The 11,289-nt window shown below is 45.9% G+C and overlaps 1 protein-coding gene across 1 annotated transcript; it reads right to left on the bottom strand.

Moving 5' to 3' along the window:
* Nucleotides 1-4,987: 4,987 nt before the first annotated feature.
* On the bottom strand, nucleotides 4,988-6,125 carry LOC124233527 (transmembrane epididymal protein 1A-like). Its single transcript, XM_046650672.1, has one exon. The coding sequence runs from the start codon at nucleotides 6,024-6,026 to the stop codon at nucleotides 5,139-5,141; it is 888 nt and encodes a 295-aa protein (XP_046506628.1). The 5' UTR covers nucleotides 6,027-6,125; the 3' UTR covers nucleotides 4,988-5,138.
* Nucleotides 6,126-11,289: the final 5,164 nt, after the last annotated feature.

The raw sequence follows: 11,289 nt of genomic DNA, 5'->3' as shown, positions 1-11,289 counted from the left end.
TTTCATTTTCTCAGTGAGGGCATTTATCTTCCTCCTCAGCTGTCCAAGCTTTGGTTTCTTCCCCTCTCTCTCACCCTACCGACTCCAGCCATGAGGTCCAATCAGGAACCATCTCCATCAGCTCTCCAGTCCATGCACTTTTCTTCTTGTCCAGCCCCATCATGTCTTAGCCTCTGAATTGGTCCCCCTGCTTCCAGGTTTTCCCTCCTCCAGGCCTCACTCCACATGGAGCCTGAGTGATGTTTCCAAAATGGAAATTGGATCATTACTATTGGTTTCAGGATGAACACCAAATTCCTTCCTGCTGCCTGGAAGGAATCTGACCCTGGTCTGCCTTTCTGCCTTCATGCTTGCCACTCCAGGCTCAAGCACCAAGGTCTACCGTCCCACTTTGGTTCACTTCCTTCAATGTTTAGGCTATGACCTGGGGACTTCCCCTTGGTCCTTCCCCCGCTCCTGAATGTTCCCCCCATCCCTCCTCCCCTGGCCATACCCATCCTTCATGTCCCTGTGGGGACATCACTTTTCTAGAAGCTTTTCCTGCTCCCCAAGTCTGGCTTAGCTGTCCCTCCTTACAGCCCCTTTCAGATTGCATTTAGCTCACTGTTTATTTACCTTTCTTCTCCCACTGGACCATAATCAGCTTGAAGGGAGGGACCCAGGCATCTGGGTCACTTCATTATTCTCAGGGCCTAGCAGGGGGTCTGGCATATAGTAGACGCTAAATAAATATCGAGTAACTGCTTGAACGAATAAATGAAAGAATTGAATATGTCGAAGTAAATGAAGACCAACCAAAGGAGAAAAAGCCTAACTACTCAGAGCTTGCTATAGCAAGGGAGTCAGCCACCATCATTTGCTTTTTGGCGGAGACTGAAAGGCAGGCAGAGGAGTAGGAAAGCTTCATAGTGGAAAAGAGGAAAGGCTTCAGTAGGTTTGACTGGAGACCGTCGGCAGGGAGAAGCTGTAGGTGGGCTCACTAGAAGTGGGGCATCCTATGTGGTTGGTTAGGGGCGCATATTTAGCTTTCTCTGGTTGGTCCTAAAATGGAAGTGGGGCAAAATTAGGACAGCGTTACTTCTTCATCAGGTCCTGCCCACTTTGGGTCTACTGTTACGGGGCTTATTGTTTTGCTTCCTGGACTGGTCACTAGAAATAGCTAGCTGACTTTCTACAAGTCTGACTTATAGACAACAGGCTGGCTTCCTGGGCCCGCAACCGTGGATGGTGCATTGGTTTCCTGGGCTAGCTGCTGCAGATTGTGGGCCAGAGTTTTACTATTTTTTTCCTAAAGATTGGCACCCGAACTAACAACTGTTGCCAGTCTTTTTTGTTTTTCTTAAAGATTGGCACCTGAGCTAACAACTGTTGCCAATCTGTCGTCTTTTCTTTCTGGTTTTTTTTTCTTCTTTATCTCCCCAAATCACCCCTGGTACATAGTTGTATATCTTAGTTGCAGGTCCTTCGAGTTGTGGGATGTGGGACGCCGCCTCACCGTGGCCTGACGAGCAGTGCCATGTCTGCGCCCAGGATCCGAACCGGCGAAACCCTGGGCTGCCGCAGCGGAGTGCCCAAACTTAACCACTCAGCCACGGGGCCGGCCCCAGAGTTTTATTTTTATATGTGGTCTGGTTATTGCCCATTGTATATATGGTCTCTCAAACTAATATTTATTGAGCATCTACTGTACCCCATGCTCGCTGTTAAGTGTGGTATCTGTGGCACTTATTTCGCACAATACGTCTGTGGGGTAGGCGTTGCCATTTCTGCTTAACCCTGATCAGCTTCTCCTTCGAAGCTCCTGCTATCCACGTGTTCTGTCTTCTGCCCCTCCTTTAAGTCCCCCTGAAAATTCACTGAGGGCTGGGGCTCCAGGGTTCTCCTCCAGCCTGAGGTTGCCCTCTTCCCAGGCGTGTCAGTCTCCTTGCTCAGTTCCCTCTCACAGTGCTGGTCGCCGAGTTCTGGATTTCTTCATCTTCACTGACTTCCACCTCTGAGTCTTTTCAGTCATCTGTGCCTTAGTCATCAGGCACATCAGTCATCATCGCCAGGAAAGTCCCCATCTCTGAGAGACAAACCCTATTATCCACTCTGTGATTGAAATCCCTTCCTACCCTTTTAGCTCTCCAAGGCAGTAATTAATTCGGGGTAAGGGCATTACAGTAAATTTCAAAATACTTTAAATACTTTTTGGTATTTTCTAAGATGTCTAAAAGGTATAACATGAATAATCAAAAAAAAAACCCTCTAAACATTATTTTTTAATCTTTAAAAATAAGTGTCACCTACCTGCACACCTGTTACTCTAGCTCTCTCCTTCAGGATGGAACAGGGAAGAGAAGGATTCCGTACAGCATTATATAGTCATAGTCGTGCTCCAATCAGAACCCATAATGATGAAGTTCCTTTAAAATGAAGTTACCGTTATTATTTGGGAAGGTCTCCAAAAATCACGAGACATGCAGTTGACATAAATCACGTTTGAGTGGCCATGTTCCAATATGCTGAGTATGATGGTTAATTTTATGTGTCAACTTGGCTGGGCCATGGTACCCAGTTGTTTGGTCAAACACCAGTGTAGATATTGCTGTGAAAGTGTATTTTAGATGTGATTAACATTTAAATCAGTAGACTTTGAGTAAGCAGATTACCCTCCATAATATGGGTGGGCCTCATCCAATCAGTTGAAGTCCCTAAAAGAAAAGACCGAGGTGCCCTGAAGGAGAAGGAATTCTGCCTCCAGAGTGCCTTCAGACTCAAGATGGCAACATCAACTATTCCCTGGGTCTCCATCCAGCCTGCTGGCCTGCCCCACAGATTTTGGATTTGCCAGCCCTCACAATCTCATGAGGCAATTCCTTAAAATTTCTACCTATCTGTTGGTTCTGTTTCTCTGGAGAACCCTGACTAATACACTGGCAAGGGCCAGACATGTCAGACAAAAATTTCCCCACACAGCACAATTGAAGACAAATAGGACCTACCTCTGGAAATTACTTCCCACCTCTCCCCCGGGCCATGAGTCTTCTGTACCTCTAATTCCTCCTTATCAAATAGGCCTAGTATCTGATAACATGCATTTAAGTTTGTTGACTGAGGGATTATGCTTTCACAGGTGGTTTTCAGCCAGTGTGTGATGTCATTAGCGTTTTAAGCTCCTTGTTTCCAAGTTGAAGAAGGAAGAGTCTTAACACTATCCCTGAATAAACAGTGTTCCCCTAACAGGCTGAGAGATGTGTTTATCGTAAGGCATCCTGAAAGTCAATCTGTGTTAAGCCTTCAGGGCTGGGGCACAGCCAGGTTTGGCACAGTCTAGAGTTTATACCATTTGGAGGTCTCTCTTTAGAAAAAAGAACACAGAAATGCCTTACTTTTGCAATTTTTCAGTGATAAGTACTCATAGGAACACCTTGTTCTGGCCCCTCCCTGGGCTTTGGATGGGAGATGTGAAGCGAGGGAGCCTGGAGCTTAAGCTTTATTAGCTTTAGAGTAAATCTGCCTCTGCTTCTGGGCTTTTCCGGGTGGGGACAGAGAGAAGCGTGCTGGCCTCTCCTGAGGTTGGTTCCTGCTTCCTTGGGGAGGAAAGCTGGGGCTGGCATGCTTCCAGCTGCTGGAGGAACACACATTGCTTTTCCTGGAGATCCAGAGTATTCTTCCTCTCTAAGCCCTGCCAGTGTGGGGTGCCGGAGCCTTGCCTCACCCCCATCCCTCCCCTTGCTCCCCTCTGTGCCTTCACCCCTTGTCCCGGAGTTTGCCAGGGCGTGTTTCCCACGCTCTTGCACACTGTTTCCTTAGGGAGTGTCCAGGGATGTTTCAGATGACAATGTGCCGCCTGTCTTGTCCTCCATCCTGCAAATGCCAATGCCTCTCTATACTTAAAGCTTTTCACTCACTGAGGACAGCGTGGGAGGTGGCGTAATTGCAGCTGCTCCATAAATGGGCACTTTTCTCTATGGTCCTTTCTCCCCATCTACGGCCAGCATCTCCTCCCTTCTTCCTGCCTCTTCAGACCTCCAAGTGCTGGATTTATGCATCTTACAGAAGCAGATTCATGCTGTTAGAAGCGGTGGCTTTCTAACGGTACCCGGGATAAGTATTTTTATACAGTTTGCTTTCACTATTTCACTGGACGTACTAGCACCTCCTCTCCGCATTCTGGGAGAAGTTCAAGGCCTGGCTGAAAGTATCTGCAAATTCCAGGGGGCTGGCGTTCTCAGGTTTTCTCTCAGCTCTGAGTCCCTGCATCTTCAGAACCACTGAGCTCATTCAACCTGACGTTTCATGGCAGTTCTTTCCCCTCCCGCCAACTGAAATATGGCCTTTCCTCTGATCTCGCCCCAGAATCACTCGCGCGAGACTGATGGACGTGTATCGGAGACTTGACTGAAGGAGTTGGAACACTGAAGTTGTTTGACCTCACAGCCGAAAACAGACAGCTGATAATTATATTTGTCATCCTCGCTTCTTCCAAACACCTTTGGGAATTCCTCCCTTACCTCTTTTTTCCCCAGACTTGAGCCCTTGCTGAAGTGATCGCCACCCTTTTCCCCTCCTCCCTTACTCCCTCGGAAGGCAGAAGGAGCCTCACTCAGTTTGGATTGAAAAACAGCAACAACAAAAACAGAAGCTCTTCATCCCACTGTACTTAGTGTGAATAAAAACAGAGAGAAGTCAAGACAACAGGAGCCCTCACTGTGATGCAAAAACAGACCCTCTCACGCTCACACACATTGAAACACTTCAGCTGCAGGTACACACATGCACACACAGAGCCGGCCCCGCCGCAGACAGATAGAACCCTCCCTGAGTCCCCAGTGACTCTCCGTCTCCCTCTGTTTCCTCCTCTTGGATCCCAAAAGCTTCAGAGAAAAGCACTACATCTCATTCTCACTCCCTGTAGGTCCATGGCCAGGAACCAGACAGACTGAATAGGGAGACCGGGAAGAGACAGACCTGGAGAGAGGCGAGCAATAAATAGAAGGAATCCTAGGAGCTGGAGGGTTTATTTAGGAACAAGGAAGAGGACTCCTGTGATCGAAAGCCACATTGCAGATCCAGGACATTTCTCTGCCGTGTACACGGTGGGCGTCCTCAAAACTCTCATTACAAAGGGCATAGCACAAAGACAGATTCCAAACCTAAACGCTCCCGTCCTGCAGCTCGGTGCCTGATCTGAACTTCTCCAGCTCTTCGCTGCTGGAGCCCATGGGGCATGGCTGGTATTTGGCACCTGGGGCCTCTCTCCAGGAGGACCAGTGATGGTGCCAGAGGCTGCAGAGGCCATAGACAGCGGCCACCGTGGCGGCTCCAAAGCCCAGATGCCAGCAGAAGAAGATGGTGAGGAAGGCGAGGTCTGTGGGGTTGTCTCCTTTCCAGGGCTGCCCGGAGGGAGGAACGTACATTACCACACAGAGCTGCAGCAGCCAGTTGCCGAGCACCTGCCACATCCAGGCCTTGAACACCCAGAATGGAGGCTGGTCAGGGGCCCAGACCTCGATGGTGAGCACCAGGCCGAGCAGGATGACAGGCACTATCAACAGGAGGTGCACGCGGATCTCTAGGGCGCCCTTGTTCTCAACGTGGGAGGCCATCAGCAGCGCCAGCACATAGAAGGCCAGGGCCTCGGCTGCTCGCTCCAGCTTGATATTCTGCCGCGCCCAACACCACTGGCTCAAGATGTCCACCACACCACTGACTAGGAAGAACCCGTACATGGTGGCATGTTGCCAGCTGTCCTTGAATAAGAATGGTCGCTGAGGGTCCTCCCAGTCTACCATCATCAGTCGGTTTTCTCCTGGTGGGTAGAAAAACTGGGCCATGATGCCGATCACAGAGATGACTGCCTTCACGACCCCTTCCACAGGTACCGACGGCCACGACCTGTGTCCTCGCTTCTCCCTTGGGGGTAGAGGGGGTTTGAGGAACCTCTGTCCCCGTAGCAGGGCCAAGGACATCAGCACTGAGTAGTAGAGTGAGAAGATGAGGAAGAACATCCCTGGCAGCAGGTGTCCCTCGAGGGTACCCATGATCTCGGTGTGGGTGTCGAGGCCAACAGGGTGACAGCTGGCAGATAAGCAGCAACCTCACAGGGCTCTCCTCACAAGCGAGAGTGGCTGCTTCTGAGCCGTGGAGAGATGTTCTTGATCCAGCCCCACCCCTAACTCACACACGTGGAAACGCTTACCACCTGCCCTGCTGGAAATGTGAGTCACTCCCTGGGTGGGATCTCCTTCAGGGATGCGCCTCTGCACCTCGCTCTATTCCTTACTTGGGTCTGCTAGGCCCAGAATTTCAGCCTCTGCATCTCACCACAGGCATTCGTCTCCCCTTTCTCTCACCCACCCCTCCATCGCCACCCCTCTACAAAGAGAGGGGAGGGAAAGAGTGAGGGTGCTCCAGCAAAGAGGTGTGGTGACTACTCTTTTGTAGCGACTGTCTCTCGGTGGTAGGCACACTGCACAGTTTTTGTCATTTAAATCGACAAAATTTGTTAAACAAATTTTTCAGCTGACATTGAGACTCAGAGGGGTGAGGGGACATGCACAAGGTGACACACCTAGCAGCCAGCACAGCAGAGCCACGATGTGGATCCAGGTATACACATCTGTTCACAAAACCCAGAGTTGGTACACAGCAAAGTGACTGATCTCAGCTCCAACACTTTTTTTTAAAGCTAACTGGATCTCTTGGAGCTCCTTTTTTTAAATATGGGCCCTGAGCTAACATCTGTTGCCAATCTTTTTTTTTTTCCTTCTTCTCCCCAAAGCCCCCAGTACATAGCTGTATATTCTAGTTGTAGGTCCTTCTGGTTGTGGCATGTGGGACGCCGCCTCAGCATGGCTTGGTGAGCAGAGCCGTGTCCACGCCCAGGATCTGAACTGGTGAAACCCTGGGCCACTGAAGTGGAGCTCACGAACTCAACCACTTGACCACAGGCCAGCCCCAGCTCCAACACTTGCAAGTCACATGACTTTGGGCAAGTCACTTTGTCTTCTTCAGCCTCAGTTTCCTGATCTGTAGAATGGGAATAGTAATTACTTCATAGGTTTGTTGTGAGAATTAAATAGAGTAATGTATGTAGAGTGTCTGATATGTAGTAAATAGTTGATACGTGGTGGTGATTATTAGTGATTTTACTATTGTTATTACCAACGTTCCTTGCTAAATACCTGTGATGCTGAAGTGGTTCAAGTATTTCTATGAATGATACCAAAAGAGGAATCATAAAGAAAAAAAAGTGAAAAACTTCCTTACATTTAAAAATTTTTAAAGCTTTTTATTAATAGAAATTAAACATTGCAATTAATAATTTATTTATATATTAAAATTCCTGTTACAAAACAAATTTTGAAAGAAAAACAAACTGTAAAATTTTATGCAACAAAATGTTAGTCTCTTTACAATGTAAAAAAGTCTTACAAATCAAAACATTAAAAATGAAGATCTCAGTAGGAAAAACGGGCGAAGGACATGAAGTGGTTATTTCTCCAAGAAAAACTATAAATTCTTAATAAACCTATGAAATTCAAGATAATAAACTCAATGGTCAGTAAATGAGTAATACTGTAATCAACACGATACCAGCTATGGACTGAAAGTTTGTCTCCCGCCTCAGATTCACATGTTGACACTTTAAACCCCAGTGTGACAGCATTTGGAGGTTGGGTCTTTGGGAGAAGATTAAGTTTAGATGAGGTCATGAGTGTGGGACCCCCATGATGGGATTAGTGCCCTTCCACAAAGAGGAGGAGCAAGAAAGACCGCTCAGAAGAATGTATTGTGTTGTTGTTGGGGAGAGTGTTCATACATGTTTGTTTGACCTGGATGGTTTATTGAGTTGCTCGAGTCCTCTATTTCCTTATTTCTCTTCTGTCTGGTGGTTCTTTCCATGTGCATTACCGAGGAAAGGCCATGTGAGCACAACGCGAGTAGGTGGCCATCTGCAAACGAGGAAGAGGCCCCTGCTCAGAACCCCACCACGTTGGCACCCTCATCTCAGACTTCCAGTCTATAAAATTGGGAGAAACGAACATCTCTTGTTTAGCCACCCAGGCCATGATATTTTGTTAGAGCAGACTGAGCTGACTAAGAGGGAATTTTGGGACTGTGAGGTGGCGTGCTGCTGCAACAAATATCTAAAAATGTGGAAGTGGCATTGGAGCTCGGTAATGAGTAAAGGCTGGGAGAGTTTTGAGGTGAATGCTGGAAAAAGACAAGATTGCCATGAAGGGACAGTTAAAGGTGATTCAGGTGAGGGCTTAGAAAGAAAAGAGGAGCCTTATAGAGAAAGCTTCCATCTTCTTAGAGAATACGTAAATAATCATGAACAGAATGTTGGTAGAAATGTGGACTATAAAGGCCATTCTGGTGAGGCCTCAACAGGAATGAGGAACATATTCTTAGACAATGTAGGAAAGCTGATCCTTTTCATAAAGTGGCAAACACCTTGGCTGAATTGTGTTCCTGTTTAGTGTTTTGTGGAAGGTAGAACTTGTGAGAGATGAAACTGCATGTTTAGCTGAGGAGATTTCTAAGCAATGTATTGAAGGGGAGGTTTGGTGTGTTGCGACTACTTATGGCAAAATACGAAAAGGGAGAAATGAATTGAAGAAACAATTGTTAAGCAAAAAAGAACCAGAACTTAAAGATTTGCAAAATTCTCCGGCTGTCCATATTGCAAAAAATGGGCAAGCTTGTTCTGAAGAGAACACTAAGGGTATGGCCTAACACCCATTTGCTAAGGAGATTAGTATGGGTGTGAACCAAAGACCTAATCAGCCACCCCATCAGAAACACCTGCACTTGGAACTGAAGGGGACAGGGCTGAGACCAAATGAAGGAAGGCCATTGAACTTAGATCCTATAGGACTGGATCATAGAGCTATTTGGCTGTGAACCTGTGCTATTTTTCAAGACAGGGGAATAATGATCCTAAAGGCAATTCAGGTATCATCAGGGCTGCCTCCTTTGTTTCAATAGGGGGCGGGGGCATTGCCTGGGTTTCAACAGGCCACACAGTAACCACCTGGAGCCTGGGGGGTGGGGCCACCCACATGCATGAGGCAGCGACCTACCCAGAAGAATCACAGGGTTTGGATTGCCATCCCAGTGCGACCTGAAGGCAGGACTGCCACCCCAACAGGTCCAGAGGGGCAGAGCATTGACCCTAAGAGAATTATTCTCCAGCCCTAAGATCAAGTGATATTTGCCTTGCTAGGTTTTGGACTTGCTTGGGCTTGGGACTATCCCCCCTTACTTCCAATTTCTCCTTTTGGAATGGGGATGTCTATCCTATGCCTGTCCCATGACTGTATTTTGAAGCACATGCTTTTCTGGTTTCACAGGTTCACAATTGGAGAGGAGTTTTGCCTCAGGATGAATTCTACCTGCAGTCTCACCCATACCTGATTTAGGTCCTATTTAGATGAGTCTTTAGACTTTAGGATTGATGCTGGAATGAATTGAGATTTTGGGGGCTCTTAGGATGGAGTGAATATATTTTGCATATAGTCATGATTTTTAGAGGGGGAACAGGGACAGTGTGTCATAGACTGAATGTTTGGGTCCTCCCACACCAAATTCATATGTTGACGTCCTAACCCCCAATGTGATAGTTGCTGGAGGTGGGACTTTTGGGAGGTAATTAGGTTTAGATGAGGTCATAGGATGGGGCCCCCGTGTTGGGACTTGTGTCCTTATAAGAAGACGAAGAGGGACCAGAACTCTTTCTCTCTGCCATGTGAGGACTCAGCAAGAGGGGGTCATTTGAAAGCCAGGAAGTGGTTCTTCACCAGGAACTGAATTGGCTGGCACCTTGATTTTGGACTTCCCAGCCTCGAGAACTGGAGAAATAAATATCTACGATTTAAACTACTCAGTATGTGGTATTTTTTATGGCAGCCCAAGCTGACTGATACGTTGGCCCATTGGTTGTTTAAGAGTGTGCTGTTTAACTTCCACAAATTTGTGAATTTTCCAGTTTTCCTTCTATTATTGATTTCTAACTTCATCCCACTGAGGTTGGAGAAGACTCTTTATATGATATCTGTCTTTTAAAATTTATTGAGAACTGATTTGTGGCCTCACATGCGGTCTATCCTAGAGAATGTCCCACGTGCACTTGAGAAGGATGTGTATTCTGTTGTTGTTGGGTAGAGTGTCCATATATGCTTGTCAGATCTGGTTGGTTTACTGTGTTGTTCAAGTCCTCTATTTCCTTACTCATCTGTCTGGTCGTTCTATCCATTACTAAGAGTGGGGTATTGAAGTCTCCAACTATTCTTGTAGAACTATCTGTTTCTCCCTTCAGTTCTGTCCATTTTTGCTTCTTATATTTTGAGAGTTTGTTATTAGGTGGGTAGACGTTCATAATTATATATTCTTCTTCTATTGAACCGTTTACTGATATATAATATTCTTCTTTGTCTCTTGTAAACTTTTTCGATTTAAAGTCTATTTTGTTTGATATTGCTAGAGCCACTCTGCTTCTCTTTTAGTTAGTATTTGCACGGAATATCTTTTTCCATCTTTTCTCTTTCAATCTATTTGTGTCTTTGGATCCAAAGTGAGTTGCGTGTAGATAGCATATGGTTGGTTGGATTATGTTTTTCATCCATCGGCCAATCTCTGGTTTTTTGATTGGGGAGTTTAATCTGTTAACATTTAAAGTAATTACTGATAAGAAGGAACTGTCTTTTTGCTGTTTGCTACATGCCTTATAGCTTTTTTGGTTCCCCATTCCCAGCATTACTGTCTTCTTTTGCATTTAGTTGATTTTTTGGTAGTGAAAGGTTTTAATTCCCTTCTCATTTCCTTTTGCATATATTCTATAGCTATTTTCTCTGTGGTTACTATGGGGATCACACTCAGCATCACCGAGTTATAATAATCTAATTTGAATTTACACCAGCTTAACTTCAATAACATACGAAACTCTGCTGCTATACAGTTCTGTCTCCATTCTCTTTCAATTACTGATGTCACAAAATTACATCTTTATGCATTGCGTGCCTAAAATCATAGACTACTAATTGTTTTCAATGCCTTAGTCTCTTAACTTGTATAGGAAACAAAATGTGGAGTTACAAACCAAAGTTACAGCAATACTTGCTTTTGGACTAATAATTGTTTTTAAAAAAATGTATTAGTCACTTAAATCAAGTAGAAAACAAAAAATGAAGTTATAAACCAAAGTTACAATATTACTAGCTTTTAGAATTGCCCATGTGTTTACCTTACTGAGATCTTTATTTCTTCATACGGCTGCAAGTTGCTGTCTAGTGACATTTC

Source organism: Equus quagga, unplaced genomic scaffold (assembly GCF_021613505.1).
Source record: "Equus quagga isolate Etosha38 unplaced genomic scaffold, UCLA_HA_Equagga_1.0 203209_RagTag, whole genome shotgun sequence".
Lineage (NCBI taxonomy): Eukaryota > Metazoa > Chordata > Mammalia > Perissodactyla > Equidae > Equus > Equus quagga.
This window is presented reverse-complemented; position numbering and strand designations above follow the sequence as displayed.